General features: G+C 56.0%; 2 protein-coding genes across 3 annotated transcripts in view; both read right to left on the reverse strand.

Annotated features, from left to right (window-relative positions):
* The window catches only part of LOC123344847 (tripartite motif-containing protein 10-like), a 111,714-nt gene extending 92,089 nt beyond the window's left edge, over positions 1-19,625 (reverse strand). Inside the window, exons 1-5 of one of the 2 annotated variants that reach the window (XM_044981339.1) lie at positions 18,689-19,625; positions 13,794-13,889; positions 12,996-13,226; positions 12,674-12,696; positions 11,667-11,782 (exon numbers count right to left, since the gene is read on the reverse strand). In XM_044981339.1, the coding sequence (XP_044837274.1) occupies positions 11,667-11,782; positions 12,674-12,696; positions 12,996-13,226; positions 13,794-13,889; positions 18,689-19,105 (883 nt within the window). In that variant the 5' untranslated portion in view covers positions 19,106-19,625. The remainder of the gene's footprint in view (positions 1-11,666; positions 11,783-12,673; positions 12,697-12,995; positions 13,227-13,793; positions 13,890-18,688) is intronic. The other variant, XM_044981341.1, reaches the window with a different exon arrangement.
* Positions 7,332-23,743, reverse strand: part of LOC123344920 (tripartite motif-containing protein 15-like) — a 346,226-nt gene continuing 329,814 nt past the window's right edge. The window contains exon 7 of the mRNA XM_044981421.1: positions 7,332-7,442. The gene's annotated coding sequence lies outside the window, so the exon portion shown is untranslated. The remainder of the gene's footprint in view (positions 7,443-23,743) is intronic.

A 23,743-nucleotide genomic window follows, 5' to 3' on the forward strand; every position in this document is an offset into this window, starting at 1 on the left:
AGCCCCACACCAACTGCCCTGCCTGCAGCTAGCCCCACACCAACTGCCCTGCCTGCAGCCAGCCCCTGCCCGCAGCCAGCCCTGCACCTCCGGCCTGCAGCCAGCCCCTGTTGCACCCTATGCCTTGCCTCCAGCCCTGCACCCCCTGCCCTGCCCACAGCCAGACCCTACCTCCAGTCAGCAATGTATGTAATATATCATTTTATTATTATTTATATAGTTATGGAAAGTAAATTATACATGGAAGAAATGAAAAGGTTTTTTTAACTTTTTTTTTTAAGTCACCCCTGCCAGGGCCCCTCTGAAAAAGTTCGAATTAGACCCCACCCTTCCTAAAGCCGGCCCTGACTGTAACTGCCAGGCGAACAGGGCAAAGGCAGGTAAATCAACGCTGCAGCTACTGCTATTCCCCCTCCCCGCAAACCAGAACCCCTGCAACCAACAACCCCCCGCAATGACCCAGGCGCAGCCACGTGGGGGTGTTGGGTGCAGGAGGGGGGCGGGGGGCAGTTGGCAGTTCCCCCCCCCCAATGAGCAAGTCAAGGCCCCCGCACTCGAGCCAGGCGCCCGCAACAGCCACGTGGCGCCGCAGGAGGAACGGGGCCAGCAGCAGCCGGGTCATCCCGAAAGCGAAACCAAAAATCGCGTAGGCGCAGTAACGAGCCTTTAAAGCTTTTTTAAAGCCGATTGGGTAACCGGGAGCCAATCACGCTCTCAGGAGGGAAATTAAAAACCAACCAACAGAACAGGCAGAAGCCCCGCCCCCAGGGGCGGCCCCAGAACCGGCAACAGTCGCTGCAGGAGAGAAGCGGCGCGAGGCCGGCCGGGCTCTGCCTTGGCAGCTCCTGCAGCAGCCGCCGGGTGTTTCCCTTCCTGGGACTGACTCGGCTGCTGCTGGGCGGGGAGGAGCCCCCGGGAACATTGCAGCCTGCAGGCGTTTGTGTGACATGTGCCCCAGGGCCCTGTGGCTGGGGGGCATCCGCCTCTGGTGATGCTAGGGTGACCAGATGTCCTGAGTGTATAGGGACAGTCCTGATTTTTGGGTGTTTTTCTTATATAGGATCCTATTACCCCCCCACCCCCGTCCTGAAGGAGCAGAGTATGTGTCTAAGGAGGGATTGTCAGAATTCACTGATCTCAATGTATATCACTGCCAGTTTTAAGCATTTTTTCCAATATTTATTGAGTTAATTTTTCACAGTTTCACTGGTACCACCCCACACACCATAGGTGCTGAGTTTTGGTTTTCCTGGTGGGTGCCCCATCCCGGCTCTGCCCCTTCCAAGGCCAAGCCCCCACTTTGCCCCACTCCACCTCTTCCTGCCCCTGCTCTGCCCCCCCTCCCTCTAGGCCCCTGACCCCCCAAGTGCCTCCCACCTACTGCTCACTCCTTTATGCCCCCTCCTGCCTCGAGGGTGAGATGTGTGCGCGGGGGGGCTCAGCATCCCCCCAAAACTGACAATTTTCAGCATATTTATACACTTCCTTCATATTGTAGGTATTGAATGTGTGTATATCATTGGTATCCTAACAATGTCATCTTTAAAATAGTAGACCTACATCATTACATTACCATGAATTACAGAGTATTAGAATAATTACACTCAGATACAAGCTGCCTTCACTAACACCCAGTGGTGAGCTGGAGCCAGTTCTCACCGGTTTGCTGGAACCGGTTGTTAAATTTAGAAGCCCTTTTAGAACTGGTTGTCCTGCGCGGGATAACTGGTTCTAAAAGGGCTTTTAAATTTAACCACCAGTAAAGCTCCGGCAGCGCCCCGCCCCGCCCCGAGCCCACCTCTGCTCTACCTCCTCCCCTGAACGCTTTGCCCCAATTCTCCCTCCTCTCCGCCCACTTTCTGCAAATCAGCTGTTTGCGTTGGAAGCCTGGGAGGGCTGAGAAGCAAGAGGTGGCTTCGCACTCAGGGAGATGGAGTGGAGGTGAGCTGCGGCGGCGGGCATGAGGAGGGCCACAGGCCATGGCAGGTAACCCTCTGCTCCCCCCCAGGTACACTACCCCATCCCTAGGAGCCAGAGGTACCTGCCAGATTCTTCCCGGGAGCCGCTCCAGGTAAGCACTGCCGGGACTCCCCACCTCATCCCTGCAGGTCCCTCTGGCTCTTTGGGGCAGGGCGGGGTGGGCACCCACTACGGTGGCCCACGAGACCCTCCTGCCCGGCCCCTGAACTCCCGGCCAGGGAGGCTAGTCCCCGGCTGTTCCCCATCCCCTGCAACTTCAGCTCGCCCCACCGCTGGCGCATGCTCTGGGCGATGGGCTGCGAGCTCAGCCTGACCCGGTGCTCCAGGTGCTGCAAGGTGGCAGCGTGGCCCGACTGGAGCCAGGTGCTGCGTGGCCTGGATCCAGCCGAGCGACGTGACTCAGCTCCAGGCGCTGCAAGGCGGCGGCCCGGCCCAGCTTCAGCTGCATGGCGTGGCCTGGCCGGGCCCAGCTCCAGCTGCGCGTCCTGGCCCAGCCTGGCTCCAGCTGTGTGGTGCAGCCCAGCTTGGCTCTGCCCAGCTCCAGCCATGCAGCCTGGCCCGGCTCCAGCCGAGTGGCGTGGGTGTAGCTCCACCAGCCACCTCCAGGCAGCGCAGTAAGGGGGCAGGGATCAGGGAGGGAGTGTTGGAGAGAGGGCAGGGGAGTTCGGGGTGTGGGGGGGTGGATGGGGGTCGGGGCGGTCAGAGGGCGGGGAACAGGGGGATTGAATGAGGACAAGGCTCCCAGGGGGACAGTCAGGAAGGAGCAGGGGTTGGATGGGGCAGTGGGAGGCAGTCAGGGGCAGGGGTTCCAGGGGCAGTCAGGGGTGGTTGGATGGGGCAGGGGTCCTGGGGGGCCATCAGGAATGAGAGGAGGGGTTGGATGGGGTGGTGGGGAGCAGTCAGGGGACAGGGAAGGGGGGTGGATGGTGCAGGGGTCCGGGGGGGCATCAAGGAATGCGGGGGGTTGGATGGTGCAGGAGTCCCGGGGGGCTGGGCCCGACCCCCTCGTGGGGTGAGGAGGGAACCGGTTGTTAAGATTTTGGCAGCTCATCACCACTAACACCCCTGTGTAAAGACACTGTGTTCACTCTGTGCTTTACTCCTGGTTAGTGCCTGTTTGGGAGCTGAGGGCCACTGTTGGCTGTGGGAAGAAGGTGGATGGGAGGCACAAGCAGGGGGGAGTCTTTCCCCCGCTCCTTCCTCTTTTCTCCTCTCCTTTCCTATCGCTCTCCCTGCCCCTTTCCCTCCCTCTTGTTTCTTCTCTAAGTCCTTGCTCCCCTTCCTGATGTTTCCCCCTTCTTGCTTCCCACCCATGTCCTTTTACCCATCTCTCTCTGCTCCCCACCTCCTGGGGGCTCTGTCTAGTGCCTGCTCCCAACAACACACTCAAAGCGGCAGAGGAGATTCCCTTTCCTTGGGGAGGAAGGGTGGCCCAGTGATTCAGGAAGAGGCCTGGGGCTCAGGTGTGCTGGGTTTGCTTCTCTGCTCTGCCACTGACTCTCTGCTTAGCCTTGGGAAAGTTACTTCACCTCTGTGTACCCTAGATCCCACCTGCCACATGGGGCTAATGCTGACCCTGCCTCCTAGGTTAAATCTGTTCATAGCTGTGTGGTGATGAGGGAAATAATGATACCAAGGTAAGTAGATTTGGGCTGAATTATTCCACAGCCTGACAGTGACAGCCAGCTCCGTGCAGGGGTCACGGGAAAGGAAGGGGCTCAAGCCAGCTCTGCACAGAGGGAGGTCAGGACTTCAGCCCCACATCTGCTGGGGTCATGGGCTTCTTCTCACCCCCCACCTCACCCAGTGTGGTTCCTGCTGGGGTCCGGAGCTTCTCCTTCCCCTAATCTGCTACTGCACCCATCCAGCACGTGCACCTAGGAGCCCTGAGGCCTGCTGGGGCGATTTCAAAGAGCCTGGGGCTCCCAGCCACTGCCACCACTACCAGGCACTGGCAGTCGCTGCAACTGGAGGCCCCGGACGTCAGGTGGTGGGTTCTTGTTTGTGGATTGCGAAGCAGAGACACACATCCCATGTGCAGCCCAGATTTAGGCACCTATCCGTGAGAGGGGTGTGACTTAGGACATCCCTTCCCCTCTTGTTGGCATCTCCCATTGGCCAGCTGACAGGGCTCCCCGCCTACTGAGGGGGGCTTTCATGTAACGCATTGTAAGGTGCCTGTGTTGCCCATGGATTGTCTAGGGAGTTTAAGCCCCTGACTCAGTTCTGAGGGTCATAGCGCTGCTGTTCCTGTGATTTTCTACCTCCCTAAAAATTCGGCCCTGTAACACTCAGCATTGCAACACCCGAGTCCCTGCATGGATTACACCCTGTGTAACCAGTCACCTCTCTGCAGAGCACAGCTGAGCAATTCCTGATTGACAGGGGTGTGCACAGGACAGGGACAGAGCACAGGCTGGAGAGTGACACATCACAATAGGCGCCAACTTTCTCGGCGCTGGTGAGTGCCTGCACCCCCCCAACTTTCCCCGCCCCGGCCCCCCTGACTCCACCGCATCCCTGGCCCTGCCCCCTTTCCAATCCCATCCCCAAAGTCCCTGCCCTAACTCCGCCCCCTCCCTGCACCTATTGGATCCCTTCCCCAAATCCCTGCCCCGGCCTCGCCTCTTCCCCCAGCGCACCACGTTCCCACTCCCTCCCTGCCCTGTGAATCAGCTGTGTCACGGCACAAGCGCTGGGAGGGAGGGGGGAGAAGCAGGACGTGGTGGCGCGCTCGCGGAGGAGATGGAGGTAAGCTGGAGTAGGGGGGTGGGGCCACGGGGAGCTGCCGGTGGGTGCTGAGCACCCACCAATTTTTTTCCGTGGGTGCTCCAGGCCCGGAGCACACACGGAGTCAGTGCTTATGCACATCACAGCAAAACCCAAACTCTCCTTCTAGAGGTTCAATATTCCCTGCAGGGCCGGCTTTAGGCTGATTCAGCCAATTCCCCTGAATCAGGCCCTGCGCCTAAGAGGGCCCCACACTCTTGCCGCTGCTGGTACGCCATAACGGGGCAGTCTGGCTTCCCCAGGGGGCAATTTAATGGGCCAGGGACTCCCAGCAGAGGCTGGAGCCCCAGACTCTTTAAATTGCCACCAGAGCCCCACTGCTGGAGCCCTGGGGTAGGGCTGTGGGGCTCTGGGGGCTATTTAAAATGTCCGGGGCTCCCGTTGCTTCTCCCCCACCCCACCCCACCCCACCCCCAGCCCTTTAAATAGCCGCTGGAGCCCCGCCACTTCTCCAGGGCTCCCTCAGCTATTTAAAGGGCCGGGGCGATAGAAGGAGGGGAGCCTGGGACCCTTTAAATAGCTGCCGGAGCCCTGGGGTAGTGGGGGGCTCTGAGGGCTATTTAAAGGGCTGAGGCTCCAGCTGCCTCTGCCGTTCTGGTCCTTTAAATAGCCATGAGAGCCCCGCTGCTTCCCCAGGGCTCTGGCAGCTATTTAAAGGGCCGGGATGGTAGAAGCAGGGGAATCCCTGCCCTGCCCACAGCCAACCCTTGCTGCACCCTCTGCCCGCATCAGCCCCGCACTCCGCACCCTCTGCCCTGTCCGCAGCCAGCCCGTCTCCAGCCAGCCCTGCACCCCCTGCCCACATCAGACCCTGCTGCACCCCCTGCCTTGCCTCCAGCCCCGCACCCCCTGCTCTGCCCGCAGCCAGCCCCATACCCCCTGCCCTGCCTCCAGCCAGCAATGTACGTAATATATCATTTTATTATTTATATAGTTATGGAAAGTAAATAATACATGGAGGAAATGAAAAGGTTTTTTTAATGTGATTTTGTTTTTAGTCACCCCTGCCGGGGCCCTGCCGAAAATGTTCAAATTGGGCCCCGCACTTCCTAAAGCCGGCCCTGATTCCCTGTGGGTGCTGGGGGGACACAACCAAGTCGGGAAGCAAATCCCATGATGCTGCCCCCAGCACCTGCAGCTGGGACAGTAAAGTGGAACAAAGAAGAAGAATTGTTTGTAATGTTTTATTTACAGTAAGTAGCTGGAAAGTAGCAAAGTAAAAGGAGCTGAGAAGGAGCCTTAATAACTGCAGCACGGCCAGGAGATCCCCAGCTACTGAGAACAGTTTTCTTTATGGCACTAAAATTGCACCAATGGCCAGGAATTAATATAGGGAATTAATGAGTTACAGTCTCACTTTCAGTAACATGTAATAAATCTCCCCGTCCCGCTCACATTCCCTTTCCTTTCGTACTGTCCTTTTCTAGTCATCATTGTTCTAGCCCCACTTTCCATCCCTCTTTATTTCCCTGTGTCTCTCCCCCCTGTCACAGATCATCCCCCTCGGCTGCTCTCTTCTTTCCCTGATCTTACCCCTTCCCCTCGTGCTGATCCTGGGCAGGGCCAGCTCCAGGCACCAGCCTACCAAGCACGTGCCTGGGGCGGCACTTCGGGAGGGGGTGGCAATCGGGGTTTGTTTTTGTTGTTTGTGGTTTGGCCAGGCGGCACTGGGGGGGGGTGGGTACTTGGGCGGCCCGACGCGATGCTCGGGGGGGGGGGCGGGGGTTTGGGTGGCCCGACGTGGCGCTGGGGGCTGCGGGGACTCGGGTGGTATGACGCTCAGGGAGAGGTCGGGCGGTGCTATTTTTTTTTTGCTTGGGGCGGCAAAAATGTTAGAGCCGGCCCTGATCCTGGTGAGATCTAATCCCACAGATCTGTACAAAACGCTCCCCGCTGCTGCTGCTTCTCCCCAAACCCCCGAACCCTGATTGATTCATGCTCTGTCCCTGCCACCCCCATCCCAGCTGTTAGTTTTGCCCTCTACCCAGCCCCCCATCTCTGCCCAACCGGCAGCCCCAGAGGGGGAAGGGGAGGATCTTGCAGGGGACATAGATGAGGTGCTGAGGGCTGGGTAGATGGGAGTCCTCCAAGGTCATAGAGACTGGGGTCCTTCAGGCTAGAGAGGCTGATTTCCGGTTCCTGCCTCTGCTGTGTGTCTCAGGGACACAGGCTGAGCCGGGATCCCCGCCCCACCCAGAACCAGGGTCGGATTCTCTCCCCAGGGACGGAGCCCGGCGGGAAAGTGAAGATCGGGGCCCCGTCACCAGCATCGATAAATGTCACCTGCCCCCGGTCACAGTCCAGACAAACCCGGATCCTGCTGGAGGCCCAGATCAGGGGCAGGCGGGTGCGAGGGGAGGTGAAAGCCTGCAACCGACCCCAGCACTGCTCCACAGCCCAGATCCCCCCCTTAGGGCTAGGGCTGATCCATCCCTTCCTCCCCACAGACTCTCTGGCCACCCCCACAGCCCAGAACTCCTCATCCCCCACTTCCACCTCCCAGCAATGTCTCCCCGAGGTGAATCCCTCACAGCCCAGCACACAGAACACAGTGTCAAATCTCTCAGGGTTGTCAGGCAGTCGCTGCCGTCTGTCTCTCCGTCTCACACTTTTCCGATCCTCAGACAGGACGAGGATGGGATGAGCCGTGTCTGGATCCAGAGTCACATGCACTGGGGAGACAGAATCAGAGCATTAGGGGCAGGGCTCAGCCCTGGGGGAGGCTGGGACCATTTTTCACACCCCCCAGCAGCCCTGTCCTGGCTGGGACAGGCCTGGATCCCAGGGAGCTGCCTCTGTCCTGGGTACCTGAGACTGAGCAGAGATGTCACTGCAGTTCCTCAGTCTATGTAATACAACCAACTTCATTAGTTTCTCTTTTGCCTGCAAAAGCTTCAGCTCCCTGCTCCCCCTCTTGGGACTGCTCCATTCCCAGTGGCAGAGGCACAGCCAGGAAGGTGTCGGAAGCTTTTATGGAGGAGTTAAAAAACTGAGCGAGAAACTCCCTCCCCTAATGCAGCCTCCACTCCCAGGCCAGGGAACATAGAGGAAGGTGCAGTGTTGCGTAAGTGCCACTTATCACCAGAGAGGAGGAGGAAGGATTGGTTGGGGTAACCCCATCCCTTGCCCAGAGAGAAGGGAGGAGCTGCCAACATCACAGGAAGAGCATCTCCCCAATCCAGGAAGCAGTGAGCAGCTCCAATGGGAGAGCCCAGCCCCGCCCAAAGGAAAGGCAGGATGTTGGAGAAGAGCAATGGGGGAGACCCCTGCACCAGGTGAAGCTGAGGGATGTGGCAGAGAGCTCTGTTCAGGGGCGACTCTGTTAAGAATGTTTCTGGTCATCAGAATGGGCATGAACTCAGCATTAAGGGTGGTGTCAGGACTGTTTGTGTGTCCCCGCCCCCTCCATGGCCCGGACCGAGGCCGTGTCCCCTGGACAGGCTGGGAGACTTGCCCACTATGGAGAGCCCCTGACACTCCACCTGCCCTGGACATGGGTACGGGGGGCTGTGAGAGCAGCCTCCGGCCCATGTGCCCGCTCTCCAGGATGTGGCATCCTGGGGAGGTGGAGGGTACAGGGCCCCCCAGTGCAGCCTGGCCTACCTGGGTGGTGGCCCCGGTTCTGGCTTCAGGCCTGGCCAGGGGGCAGGGCCTCTGGGAAAGAGGAGCAGGGGTGGGGCCTTTGAGAGGGGCCAGGACTGGAAAGAGGCTGGCGCCGCGGGCAGGGGCTGCACTACACAGGGAGGAGCTGATCAGTTGCCCTGCCCAAAGCACAGACACTGTTCATGACACTCCATGCCTGCCCGGGGCTTGCAGTGCAGTGCAGGGGGAAGGGGAACGTGGCACCCTGCCCTCAAACTATGCCCATGTCAAAAAGTGTCCTGAACATCCCACTTTTAAAAGTGTGTGTGTGGCTGGGAGTGGGGGGGTGGGGGGGACATGGGCTCCTGGATCCACTGAATCTGTTATTTTTAGGGCTGTGTGTGTCGTGATCGCTGTCAGTTTGGTTGGTAACTTTAGCTACAATCTCATGAAGATGTTTTCTCTGGAATTTTCTCATAATTTAAAGACAATCTCCACCTGCAAACTCACCCAGTCTGGGGGCTCCTAGGGGTTCCCTGCTTTTTCTCTCCGGTGCAGACGGCAGAGTGTCTGGAGGGGGAATGGATAAGAGAGGTGAGATTTCAGACTTTCATACTTATAACAGCGTCCCCACTCTGTAACTTTTATAATTATGACAGAGAAACAGACAGAGACATTCAGTTATTTAATATAGAAAGGTCTGAAACCGTCTCTTTCCTCTCTCATTCAGGCATCTCCCAGCAATGGAACCAACATCCTTGCAGCCTCACAACCATCCCAGGACAGACAATCTGCAACTGAGATTTACTTTTCCCCTCCTCATCCCCTCCCACCCTTCAGACTCTAGTTGGTTTGTCTCATTCACTTACGGCCTTTTGTCGTAACCTAGACCCAGATCATACAAAGACTTTGGCATAAAAATAACTTTACCCACTTGGGTCCCTTTGACACTACAGAGAGCAACATGAAGGGGCCCCCATCCTCCACAGGCAGATAGAGGAATAATAATAAAATCATTTCATAAATGTGGAAACTGAGGCAGGGGAAGGTTGACTCTATGGGCCAGATTCACCCCAATGCTGGCAAAAGGAGAGAGGGGAGGGGCCATTTGTGACTCTGCTATTCAGTGGCTGCAGGGGCTGGTGCAGACCTTGGCACAGGCAGAGGAAGTTCTGAACCAGCCAGAGCTACATCCCTGTGACAATGGCCCCCGTGTGTCTTGCCCAGCGTGCAGAGTGTCAGAGGCCCAGCTTTACACGGCCCATGGCCCTCTGTCCCTCGTCCACCTGCTCCTTCTTCCACCTGCCCTCACCACCCCCACCCCATTCCCAGCCCTCTCAGGAACACGCCTTGTGCCTGCAGCTGCTGGGGAGGAAGCACAAGGGGCTCCTGTGCTGGAGACATGGCAGGTGGGTGAATGGCTGGTTTGGGGAGGCCAGTCGTCCCCCCCCCCCAAGTCCTGTCCTTTCTACTGAAGCTACTTCCATGCCCACTGGAGCCCACCCAGACCCATTGTAGCCGCTAGCTCCTGCCCAGCACACCCAGCCCATGGAGTGTCGGCCAGCTCCAGCCTTCCCAGTCACAGAGCACCAGGGGGCCGGGAAGCAGGGGCCGCGCTGCCAGACCCGACCCCGGCCACTCCTCCCTCTGCAGCCGCCAGGCTCAGTGAGGGGCGAAGAGCAGCCTGCTGCACATAGCTAGGAGGGGGCCTGAGCTGGGGTGCAGTGTGTGCGGGGCCACCCATGTCTTTTTGGGGAAGCGATGCCTTCCCTTGCGTTCGATACCTGCCACCCATGGCTGGAGGATTCCTCACTGTGTGGGAGGAGCTTTCTCCTTCCCCAAAGCCCATTGGCTCAGCAAAGCTGCCATCCAGTACCAGAGCAGAGTGATGGGCTGGATCCAGCTTTAACAGACGGCCTCTCATTTCTGGTCTATATCTTGGATGGCGACTTTTAGGCCCTAGGGCCTGGTTCTCAGAGGAGTGGGGCACCTGCATTGACTCCACCTGCAGCTCTCTAGATGGGGCAGAGAAACGTAGCTGCCCCAAATTAGTCCATTTTGCTAAATTGGGGCCCGAATGTTCTGACTTTCAATAAATCATGAATTCATGTGAGCCATCCCGACTCCTGGGCCCCTGCTACATCTGCTCCATTTGTCTGCTTTCCACTGTTTGTTATGCTAAGTATTGAGAATGCTACAAGGGTAATTTCTTATGCAGCAGTTTGGACACACCACGATTGTGTGTTTGCACTGACTGACTCGGCTTTGGCCTGGTGAGCAGTTTTCTGGATGTAAGGGAAGTGTTGCCTTAAGTGACCTTGTTATGAAGCGATGTGTTCATAAGTTGCTCTGTAGGACAAAGATGTTTTGATCACACAAAGAGGTTAAAGACAACACCCCCAAAATGTACTGTCCAGGAGCAGTTAGCAAACTCCAAAAACTGCGATATGGAGACAAGCTTGAAAGTGACCTGGGCATAATCAGTGGTAAGAAATAAGGATTATTATGTCATGGAGATCAGCAGGGAGCCTTGCAGCTCTCAGCTGCTGCTGGCAGCGGGCCCTCAGCAGTTCCCAGCTGCAGCAGATGCCTCGGAGCTCCCAACTGCTGTGGGGGGTGGGGAGGGGTAGGGGACCCCAGAGTCCCCAGTCACTGTGGGTGCTGGACCCTCCTTCTTCCCTATTTTGTCAGGGATATTTTTAGTAAAAATCACGGACAGGTCACAGGCTTCCGTGAAGTTTTGTTTATTGTTCGGGACCTTTCTGTGATTTTTACTAAAAAAATCTGAGCTGAAATCTGAATCTTAATAATATTTCAATCAGAAAAGAGAACAACAACATGAACATAGCTTGGACATCCAAAGACCTGCCAATTAGGAAGTTCATGTATGTGTATTGTATGAGCTATATACGCTATTTAATATTCATAACACTCAAAGATGATTGGAAAAGAACTAATACATACATCATTTGGACACGTATAATATGTCAGACATTGTAAGGGGTTCTCGGAGCTTCATAGGAGAAATTCACTGTGACCTGCCTATGGCCCAGGAGAAGATAATTGGCTAGTTCTTCTTTCTGTATGTCTGTCATTTCTTACTTTAAGAGTAACTGTAATGGCAAGGCAGGCTTTTGGTAGAAACAAAGGTTTGAATCAATCAATCAGGGTGACTTGGACCCCAAGTGTGTGACATTCTCACCCAAGAATTAAAGAGAAGCATCATCTAACTATGAACCAATTGCCAAGAGCCATTCTCCTCCCACAGCCACGAAAGCTTTTCCCAATTTCCACTCTAGATCCCTTCTAGGTACCTTTGAACTTCCTCAGAGGCTCCATGAGAGCAAGTGTTTTCTGGGACAAATCGCTGAGTCTCTTTTCCAGTTCAGGAGAAATCTCCTCTGGCTGCTGGAACTTCCCCTTCTCACACCTGGAGAGAAACAGTTTCACATGGTTACATTTTACTTAGTGACACTTTATAATTTGTTGTCAGTGAAAGTTGCTGCTCTAATGGGCCTGGAGTTAGAATTCCTCTGCTTCTCCCAGCCTCAGAGCAGGTGTAGTTCACGCTCTGCCAGTCAAACCTTCACTCTGAAGATCCCATTTAACTCTGGCCTGGAGAGACCAGCTCTGGGGATAAAAGGGGAATTGAGTCTCCATGGCCAATTCGCTCCTTGGCCTCCATGCTCTGAGGGACAGGAGGTTCCCAGGTGAAGTGCTGTAGAAATCTGCCTCTAGGAACTAGACTGAGACACCAACTACCCCTTCCCCAGCTCATTCCACACAGGTCTCCAAACAGCCCTGAGATGGGGAAAGGCTCTTGAAAACTACTGCCCTGGGCTGAATAGTGACCAGGACCCAGCAGTGACAGGCCCATAGTCCATCCCCACAATCCTGATGCAGCCAGTCCCCCAGGGACGTGACATCTCAAGGAAATACTTGAGGTCAGTCCTTCCCACTGAATGGAGAATTCCAGAGTCTTCTATAAAAGGGTGAAAACATCAGGATAAAGTTCATTTGAGAATTTTGTGTCCAACACATGACCTTCCCCACACATTTTGGCAGGGATGGTGTCCCTGGCCTGTTTGCCAGAAGCTGGGAATAAGCAACAGGGGATGGATCACTTGGTGATTCCCTGTTCTGTTCATTCCCTCTGGGACACCTGACACTGAGCACCATCAGAAGACAGGCTGCTGGGCTACGTGGACCTTTGATCTGACCCAGTATGGCCATTCTTATGCTGTAGATTCCTGTGGAGATGTGGTGCAAGCTCTTTCCCAGCATTGTGAAGTGTAAGGGGGAGTGAGAAAGAGACACATACCTGGACAAGGTGCTTCTGATGTCCTGGAGAGAAAGAGAGAGAATTTCAGGCCCACCTGACACACACTTCAAATTCCAAAGAAGGGATTTTGCAAGTATGGGGAAGAGAGGCTCTGTCCTGGTCCCAGAGCCAAGGTAATGAGTCTTTTCTATTTCTAGTGTCAATGTGTCTGCGACTTTGCAATGAACAATAGTCATTCACATTTCAATAATGCACACATGGAGTTACTCTGTGATCTCTGACTGCTGGACACTTGTACCCATGTTTTAGGAGCTCTCCTGTCCCTGTGTTGGGATCTGGAGTATTTCTAACTCAGTCTCACCTGCAGGAATTCACTTGCTGGCTTCTGACACTTCCCCTCCAGCTCACTGATCAGCTCACTGAGACGGGAAATTTCCTCAGAGACTTTGGTGATATTTTCATTCTGTATCTTCGTTATCTCCTCCTCCAGCTTTTCCAGTTGGGCCAGCAGGAGCTCCTCTTGTTCCTCCAGGAATTGGTGCAGTTGCTGAAAATCAGCTACAATTTGCTGCCTCTTCTTTTCTATCTGTTTCTGTAAAGCAACAGGGAAAGGGCTGGTCAGGGACATGGAGGCAGCCTGGAGGGGGGGGGGGGGATCCTTTCATTGAGTGCTGAGTGTGCAGGAGGGAAAACTTCTTTGTAACCCTTAAGGTTTCTGACACTTGACTCTACCCCTGTGGTTACCAGGAAAAAGTTTCCCTCGCACCTTTTTCCATTTCTCCCCGTGTCTCTAAAAAGGGATGTTTTCACATCTGACCTGGTTAAAACTTTGCATTATCAATGAACCCTGAGCAGGAAGATCCTGAGCAGCAGGAGTCAGGAATCAGCATTACACTGAGAGAAGTTCCCAGGGGGTGGGGGAGGAAAATCAAATGATTTAATAATGCAAGAAATGACACAGACACAGGCAAAGCCGCTAGAAATTAATTCATTCACTGGAATGGAAGGAAATCTAGATTCTGCACATGAATCTAACAGAGAAAAATCCACGATCATGGAGAAACAGACATGCCCACATTCACCAATGCCACAGAGGAATCTGCCTACAAACAGACCTCTCACCACAAGTCTTTGCACATCAGTAACAAGAGGCACCTACCAGATACTTCGGGCTTTTCTCCTCTCTAGTCACTTTAGATCCCAGCAGCTTTTCTCTCTCCTCCCTCAGAGTCTTCAAATGAGCCTGGATTTTTTCCTGTAGAAACAGAGATGATTTGGGAGGTTTTATTTCGAGTTTGAGAGGGGTGCGTAGGGGGATATATTCCCACACAAATCCAGTGTAACTGTTGGTCCTAACAGGTTCATGACATTAGAGTCACCAAGGAAAAGAAATCTAAGAATGAAGACTGGGGATGTGTCATATTCTGGCTTGTTACCAATTCAGGTTCAGTCTTTTTAGTAACTGGAGAAAGACCTGAATTATCCAAGCTTGCCTGGTATTTATTCATTCATTCGTATTACAGAACAGAACAGGAAAATGGGAACACATGGTGGTGAATCACTACATTTAATTTTGAAAAGATCAAACTACCAAAGAGATAAATCCCAGAAACCTCGTCTCCCTGCTTGGCCTGGGAGTTTTATCAGGGCGTCTGTCCCTTTTAATGGCCTCACTTCATCATTACTCAGGGCTGCTGCTGGAGTGGCAACATGGCCTAGTGGTGTGGTTGCTCAAGTTGGGAGACCTAAGTTCTATTCCCAACTCCGGAACTCCACCACCGCGAACGGCGATGGTGGAGTCGACGGGGGAGCCGCGGACGTCGATCCCGCGCCGTGAGGACGGGTAAGTACTTTGAACTAAGGTACTTCGACTTCAACTACGCTATTCGCGTAGCTGAAGTTGCGTACCTTAGATCGAACCCCCCCCCCGCCCCAGTGTAGACCAGGCCTTGGAGTTGGTATGGCAGCCTCCACCTTTTCATGTTCTCTTTGTGTGTGTATATGTATATACAATCATATATATACAATCTTCCTACTGTATGTTCCACTCGATGCATCTTCCTACTGTATGTTCCACTCGATGCATCTAGCCCCTGAAAGCTTATGCCCAAATAAATGTGTTAGTCTCTAAGGCCTACACCAGGGGGAGGAGTTGATGTGAGATATGCAACTTCAGCTACGGGAACAGCTTAGCTGAAGTCAAAGTATCTTATTTTGATTTACCTCCCAACCTCACAGCGCGGGATCGATGGCCGCGGTTCCCCCTGTGGACTCTGCTACCGCCACTCGCCCTGGTGGAGTTCCGGAGTCGACAGGAGCGCGTTCGGGGATCGATATATCGCGTCTAGATGAGACGCGATATATCGATCCCCGATAAACCGATCGCTACCCGCTGATCCGGTGGGTAGTGTAGACATCTCTAAGGTGCCACAAGTACTCCACGTTCTTTTTGTGAATACAGACTAACACGGCTACTACTCTGAAACATGTGAGCTCTGTCTCAAACCAGGCATGAAGAAGTTTGATCCTCTTCACTAGGGTGACCAGATCACCCAGGTCAAATATCGGGACGCGGGGGGGGGGGTGGAGGGGGACAGAGGTGGAAAAATGGCGGCAGAGCAAAAAAAAAAAATCCCCCACCCCGATTCCTCCTCCCTTCGCAAGCGCTGGAGGGAGGCCCAGGAGACTCAGGGGACCGCGGGGCTGGGGTGAGTGTGAGTCCGGCCTGGCCCTGAGCAGGCAGGACTCGGGTGCGGTACCTGGAGGGAGAGTAGGGGGTGGCCTGCCGCGGAGGGAGGAAGCGGCCGCTGGCCAGGCTCGGCGGCTGCAGCTCTGGCGCCCACGAACTCCCCGAGTCTGGCCCTGCTGCGGGGACCCAGCCCCTGGCCAGTCGCGTCTGGGCTGGCTGCCCAGCTGGTGCAATCCCGCGGGCGGCCCCGGAATAGGGGCAGCAGGCCCCAGCCCCCGCAGGGGAACGAACGGGGCTGGGCTGCCGATGCCTCCGCCGCGGGATTGCACCAGCTGGGCAGCCAGCCCAGACGCGACTGGCCAGGGGCTGGGCGCAGCGTGCGCGCTGCTGGGTCCCCGCAGCAGGCCCAGGTTCGGGCCCGGGCGCCACGTGCTTGGTCACGTCCTCCCCCCGCGGCAGTGGGAGCTGCAGCAGTGGCTGCTCCTGAGTCCCGCTGTCCAGGTAGGGAGAAGGGCCACCCCCCTACTCTCCCTCCAGGTGCCAGGCCGGACTCACACTCACCCCGACCCCGTGCTCCCCTGCGTCTCCTGGGCATGGCATGCTTGGCAAGAGGCGGGGATTTGGGGAGGGAGCCAATGGGGCAGTGAGGGGGCGGGGATTTGGGGAGGGATCCAATGGGGGAAGGAGGGTGCGGAGTCGGGCCCGGCAGGGGAGGGCGCGAGCCCTTTCGGGCTCCGGAGCCTTTGCTTGTTTGTCCAGTGTCCCGACCTAACATTGGTCGGGACGCGGGACAAACAAGCAAATATCGGGACAGTCCCGATAAAATCGGGACGTCTGGTCACCCTACTCTTCACAGAAGATTTGCAGAGGCTCCTGGTGTTCCCCACACACCCGCCGCCTTCCTGCTCCCTTCGCTGCCTCTAATCCCAGCTGTTTCTATCTCCTTCACCAGCTGCCTGTTTGGCCTGAGGTTTCTATGTTGCACCATTTCTCTTTACTAAGGGCCAGTGGCAGATTAACACGCAGGGCCACTGAGTCCCGGCCAATCTTGGGTCCAAGAGCAGGGCTGTCTGTACCCGCATGCAAAGGACGCAGCTGTGTAGGGCACCAGGAAATTTGGGGCACCACATTTCCTGGTGCCCAACACCGCTGCGTGGTGCTCCAGCCCCTGCCCAGCCTATTCAGCATGGCCCTGCCACAGCGCCTCCTCTTCCCACCCCTGCTCTGCTCTAGCCCCGCCCCACTCCACCCATTCCCCAAAGCCCCCACCCCTGCTCTGCCTCTTCCTGCCCCAGCTCCCCTGAGGACTGCAGCAGGGGGCGGCCTGCACTCACCCAGCGGCAGGAAGTGGGGCACCCCGGCCCCAACCCGCTCCACTGGCCGTGCTGGGGGGTGTTTCCCCCTTGACCCCCAAAGCCAGCCCCTCCCACGGAGGCCTGGGGCCCACACAGCCCCCCACCCCACCCCAGGAAGACTGCGTAGGGAACCAAAATGGCTGGGGACAGCCCTGCCCGGGAGTGTTGGAACTTGTGTAGAAGGTGGGAGGGCAACAAGCACCAGATCTGTGGCCCTGTCCCCTGCTCTTCCTTTTCTCCCAAGGGCCCTCCCCCCAGCCAGGCTGGAAATGAGAGCCAGGCCACAGTGAGAGCCCCTCAGGGAGCCCAGGCAACTGTGGGGAGCCTCGGACCCTTCATTTGCCCTGGGTGGGGGACTGGAGGGCCTGAGAGCAGCCTCTGGCCCATGTGCTGCCCAGGGCATCTGGAGGGCCTGGTCTCCCTGGGTAGCTCTTAGGTGCCTTCTTGGAGGGGGAGGGGGAGTGGGCAGAGGAGGATCGGGGGCAGGGTCCCATGGTGATGGAGGGACTAAGGCCCACCTCAGTCCCTCCCCCACCAGGAGAAGGCACTGATGTCACAGCCCCTGCTGCTCCGTGCCTACCCAAGGCTAAAGAGGCAACATGTGGTGGAGGCATGTGCCCGCAGATGTATTGGGATGCCTGTGGCAGGGACACCCAACAGCAAGGAGGCAGCATTTCCCCTGGCAGTAGCACTGCCCCTGTCGGTCGAGGAGGGAGGAAGAAAACAGCAGAGTGGCTCACTGCCAGCTGAGCCCTTTCCCCACCACATGGGGTGAGGTGGCTGAGGACCCCAGAACAGTAGTTCTTGGAGTGACCACCCTATTGAGATCTGTGGGGCAGTTACCTCTTCCCAGAGCTATTGGCTCAGGCTCTCTGCAGACTCGGGCACACGGCACTCTGTCAGTGAGGCTTGAAAGTTATGACTCACTCAAACTTTTCTTTTCAATCCTATGGGCTAGAAAATTACTTTTTGTTGTGGATTTTTTTATTATGAAACCTGAAGTTCTGTTTTAATCATGTGACTCCAGAGGTGGGTCTCTAGGGAAGAACCCATAGTACCAGTGCTTAAACCCACTCCTGTAGACATCTTCCATCAGGGGTGAAAGATTCTTCCTAAAATTGGAGGTGCCATGAGGCCCTGCCCCCTCTGTGGCCCTGCCCTGCCTGCCTCTTCCCCAAAGGCCCTGTACCCGGCCAACCCAGAAGCTGGAGCTGAGTTGTGCAGCCCAGGTCCCTCCATCTGCCCAGGGTTGGGGGGATCCGAGAGCAGCCCCCAGCCCATGTCCCTGACCCCCAGGCTCCCTGCCCTGGACAAGTGGAGGGTCTGTGGCTCCCTGCAGCTGCGCACAGCTCTTACCATGGCCTGGCTGTGGCTCTTTGGCTCCTGAGTCCCAACCCCCGCCCGGGCCAAGCTGGAAGCTGGAGCTGGGTCAGAAGAAGAGCTGCACTGGCACCTGTGGGGAGCCATGGACCCTCAGCCTGCCCTGGGCAGGTAGAGAGTCTGCGGCTCCCCACAGATGCCTGGGCTCCCTGGGCTTACTCAGGCTGGGCTCCAGCTTCCAACCTGGGTGGGGCCTTAGAGGGAAGAGGAGAGGCAGGGAGCCGGGCTGTGGGGAAAAGTGGGAGAGCCATGACCCCTTGGCCCTCTCTGTTCCAGAGCCCGTCTGTTCCATGCAGCCGAGTGGGGGCTGATTTGTTCATGACTCATGTGAATGCCCTGCTGGCAGTGCCTCCCTGCATCTTGCTTCAGTCCTGTGTGCGAGGAAAGTGCCTCACACAGAGCTCTAGTGCCCACCTCTCCCTAATGAACAATGTGGGGTTGACAGGCTGGGTGCCATCTGTGCCCAGGGCTCCCTGCACCTGCCCAGAGGAAGGAGCCTGCAGGGCAGAGATTTAGGTGGAGCCAGAGAACAGGGGAGAAAATCTGGGAAACTGGGAGATTCTGTGGCTCTGAGTGACTGAGTCTGAAAAGGGAAGGATTGAATTAACCTGGATCCAGAGTGTCTCCTACCTTGTATTTCTCGGCATCATCATCCATGAGCAGCACCGTGTGAGATCTGTGCTGGGGGGATCTCTCACAAACCACACACACGGCTTCCCCGTCCTCTTCACAGAACAGATCCAGGGCTTTGCCGTGTCTCTCACACAGAGTCTCTTTTCCTGGTTTGAAATCCAGTTGTTTGATTTTTTCCACTCTATTTCCTAGCTCATAGTTATTCCGGAGAGACCCTTTCCGGATTTGGACTCTGCAGCTGGGGCAGCACAAAGGGTCAGAGCCCAGCTCTGTCCATGTCTCACAGCGCTGAGTGATGCAGCCTCGGCAGAAGTTGTGCCCGCACTCTGTGATCACTGGGTCCGTCAGATAGTCCAGGCAGATGGGACAGTAGGTTTCCTCTTGGATTTCCCGTACAGGAGTCGCTGAGGCCATGGCTGCTGGGATCTCTGGGCTTCTGTTCTCTCTGCAGCAGAAATGGTTTTGCTGATCATGGGCAGACCCTGTCCCACCTCCTATCAGCTGCACCGGTGCAGAATGAGGTGAAGAGAAAGGAGAGGCCGGGAGGTGGAGCAGGAGAAAGATAAGGAAAGAAGGAAGCAGGAACTACACAGGCCAGGAGGGGGGTGTAAAGGAGCAGAAAGGGAAGGGAAGGAAAAGGTGGGACGGATACAAACAAGATCACAAAAACTCAAACTCAGGGTCTTTCTACACAGCACGTGTCCAGGCGGGGGTCAGGCAGGACTGTCCTCGTGCAGCTGCCCCCAGGGCCGGTGTAACGACAGAAACATGAACCGCTCCAGATTCGCTACTTTGGCTGCACTGAGCATGGGCACCCGAACTGAGCATGCCCAGTAACCTTCGCTGTCGCCGCTGCACTGAGCATGGGCACCCGAACTGAGCATGCCCAGTAATCTTCGCTGTCGCCGCTGCCCTCTCTCTGCCCTCACTTCTACTTAGGATTTGCTGCCTCCTCTTTGGGGGGGTTTAAAAGGCTCAAGGGGGCAAATCGCAGCGCGGGGGCTGCCAGGGTCTGAGTGGGGGACAGAAATTTACTGGCCAGAGGGGTTCAAGCTGCTCTAGGCAGCGGCAGGAGAGGGGCTGAAGGGGAAAAATGGGGGTGGTAGCCGCGGTTAAGCCCGGGGGGGGGGAGACGCTGCCAGACCCTGTGCGGGGACAAAACCCCCGTTTAGGGAGGGGGTGGGGGGCACAGTGGCCCCTCGGGATGAGCCACCTGCTGCGCTCGCAGATCTGGGGGTGTCGGGGCTGTGCAGGGGGCACAGGCTGTTTTCAGTTCTGCCGCGTGTCAGCCCCGGAGCAGGGGCGGGTTCCTGGGGCTGGGTCTTAAAGGCACCGGCAGCCCAATTCCCAGACTGTCAAAGCTCAGACACCGCAGCTCCTCTCGATCCTATACAAGTGCTGCGGCGCTGTTACTGCTCCAGCCAGGAGACTGAATGCGGGGAAATATTGTACAGACGCCCCCTCCCTTCATCCAACTCTGCCTCTCACATTTTGACTATGGAAAAGTGTCTTCTGTCAGTTTCTATGTCTATATGAAATCACTGCAGCTCCTTTCTCTTATACAACGTGCTGATTTGGTAACTCCCTCCCAGAGCCCAAATGTCTGTACCCCCTCCTGTACCCGAATCCCCTGCCCCAGGTCAGAGCCTGCACCCCTCACTCAAACTCCCCATAGCCTGCAACCCTCCTGCACCACCAACTCCATCCCAGAGCCTGCACCCCAAACAGGGCTGGATTAACCTTTTGTGGGCCCGGTGCTAAACATATTTGTGGGTTCCCATGGGGGAAATGGGGACATGGGGCAGGGGGGCAGAGTCCTCAGAGCGAGGGGCTGGCCGGGGGCAATGGGAGATGAGTCATGGCACGGCAGGGACAGCCCCACTCCACCCAGCCCAGTACAAGGGCACTGTTTACAAACCGGGAGCTGCCAGACCCACGCTGTCCAGCCCATCCCAGCACTGCCATTGTGCTTCTTCCCCTTGTGGGTGGGCCCATGCTGCACCATGCTACCCCCTGCCCAGCACCCCCCTGGCTCCCTACACCCAGTGCCACACCACCCAGAGACCTCCACAAGCCCCCTGCCCAGCACCCCTCTGACTCGCTATGCCCAGTGCTGCACCATCCAGAGACCCCCACAAACTCCCCTGCCCAGTGCCCTCCCAGTTCACTCCCCCACCCACTCAGAACCCCCCCACAGATCCTCTCACTGACCAGTGCCCCCCAGCTGAAGACCCCCCACAGCCCTCCCACAACTGCACAGTGCCCCGCCCCTTTCCACCCAGAGCCCCCCTACAGATCCCCTCACTGCCCAGTGCCCCCCACCACAACTGCACAGTGCCCCGCACAGACCCCTCACACTTCCCAGCGCCCACACACACACACACACACACATCTTCCCCCTAACAGCCCCACAACACACAGATCTCCCCACCCCCAGTGCCCAGCACCTACCCAGACCCACTAGAGACCTACTCTCCTACACCCTAACCCCCAGTCAGGCTGCCAGGCTGAGGTGGCAGCGCAGCCAGAGCTGGTCCTGGGGCAGGATAACTCTGGCCTCTTGGGAGTGGTGGAAGCAGCCAGGCTGGAGCAGGAGCAGAGCCTACCCGGGCCAGGCTCTCTCAGGACCCAGCTGAGCCTCCCCCGTCCCCGACTGTTCCCTGTGAGTGGCTGAGACTGGCCCAGCCTCTGCACCAGTCCCAGGTGGCTCTTCCCCCAGGGAGGCAGGTGGGGCCACACAGGTCCCAGGCAGTGGAGACAGCTCAGAGCTGGAGCAGTGCTGGGGAGTGGGCAGATCCCTGAGACGTGACTCCCGAGATCCTACCCAGCCCACCCACATCCATTGGCCCCGTGGCCAGCAGCCTTGCAGAGCACACACCTCTCTCTCTCTCTGCTTTCCTATCACCAGTTATGTTACTACAGGAATGAAATCGAGACATCCCGTAAAACAGCTAGTTCCACATTGTTCTTCAAACCTCAGATCATTGAAATGCAGCTTTGCATTTGAGATACTATATGACTGTAGTACACTTTGCACTGCCTGCATCTACACTGACATCAGGAGAGGAGAAGAGGACAAGACTGTCCCTAGCATATATGATTTTAAAGAAAGGTGAGACACACCCACCCACTATCAATACAACAAGAAGGGAGAACAGTAGCTGGTGCCAAGAAAGAAGATGCAATGAAACCCTTCTGTACCCACAACTGATGTCTGAAAAGCATCAGTCACTCTGCAGATCAAAGAAAGAAAGAGCAGCCAGTTTCAGACAGATAGGATCCTTATGACCTATACAGGAGAAGTGCACTTCCCTATAGCAGTTTCCCAACATAGTTTTCTTATGGATTTATTTATTAAGCAAAAATTAAGATTAGGAGTCTGATTTAAATTATGTACATTTTCAGTGTTAGTTAACTGTGGAACTATTGAAGCTACTTTTCTTTTACTCCTGCCTTCATAAAAAGCTACAGAGTTTTAACAGATAATTACAAAGACTAAAGTACATGCTTTAATATAATTAGGACTGGGCAACCCAAGATGAAAACTACACTGTAGAAGAGTCCTACAACCAGGTATTTGAGGCCAATCCCTTTATCAATGGAATCCTCACCAAAATATGAGGAAGGAGAAGAGTCACCCTCAAACTTTTGACAATAGCTCAAGGTCAGACACCAAGAAGACCAGCACCATTCGTATTCTGGTTTTGGATAAAATACTTGATCTTGCCTACATTATAGAAACCTTCCTCTCTCCAAGTCTACACCCCACTACGCCCTTTAGCAATAAAGTAACCATTAAACAAGTTCTGAATCAGTTGTCTTTCTTCCCAATTTAGTTTTAACAATAAAGCTGCAACGTAAGTAGCTATGGGAGAAGACAGTGCAACTACTAGGTATTGGTGGGGGAAAAGTGTGCTAGTAATATCCTGGATATACTGGCAGGGCTGGCTTTAGGCCAATTCAACCAATTCCCCTGAATCGGGCCCTGCCCCTAAGAGGGTCCCGCGCCCAAGCCCCGGTTCGGTGTATTGGCAAGAGTCGGTGCACTGTACCGGGGTGGCCCGGCTTCTCCAGGGGACAATTTAAAGGGCATGGGGGCCCTTTAAATTGCCACCACAGCCACACTGCTGGAGCCCTGGGGTAGGACTGTGGGGATCTGTGGGCTACTTACAAAGTCCGTGGCTCCCGTTGCTTCTATCACCCCAGCCCTTTAAATAGCCACTGGAGCCCCGCCGCTTCCCCAGGGTTCCGGCAGCTATGTACATGGCCAGGGCCATGGAAGTGGGGGAGCCCCAGGCGGCTGCTGCTACCCTGGTGGGGGAGGGAGGAGGAGGAGGGAGCACTTACCATACCGGGTGGTCTGTACCCCCTGTACCTGCACCCCCTGCCCTATCTCCAGCCAACCCCTGCCGCACCCCCCTATGGCCCTGCTTGAAGCCAGCCAGCCCACCCCACCCTACCCCACACACCCCTGTCTCCAGCCATTGCTGCACCCCTTGCCCTGCCTGCAGCCAGCCCCATGTCCACTGCTGCCCTGCAATTCCCTGGACAGTAACCCTGCATACCTGCTTCAATGATGGGAGAAGAGAGCAGCTGGTACCCACACATGTGCACACCCTAGGGTGACCAGACAGCAAGTGTGAAAAATCGGGATGGGGCGTAGCCCTTCTGCCCCTCTGAGTTGGCAGCAACAAGGGCTGGGTTCAGTATCCAGGGGTTCCGTTTCAATAACACAATGCAAAACCGGCTCGAGCCCCCACCCAGTGACCTGGGATAATTACATACCACCCCCCCACGGGCGCCTCTAGGAGGCAATACTTCCCCACTCGCAAGCACGGAGTCCGAGTGTAGCAAAATCCTTTTAATAAAGGAGGGAGTGGAGGTTAATAGGATCCTATATAAGAAAAAGACCTCAAAATTGGGACTGTCTCTATAAAATCAGGACATGTGGTCACCCTAGCACACTCCCTGGGAATGGCGGGGACCCACACATGTGAAACGGAGCTCATTTCTAGTTCAGTCCCATCTTTTTAAAAAATAACTGTAGGTAGG

The sequence above is a fragment of the Mauremys mutica genome, chromosome 12 (genome assembly GCF_020497125.1).
Source record: "Mauremys mutica isolate MM-2020 ecotype Southern chromosome 12, ASM2049712v1, whole genome shotgun sequence".
Classification (NCBI taxonomy): Eukaryota; Metazoa; Chordata; order Testudines; family Geoemydidae; genus Mauremys; species Mauremys mutica.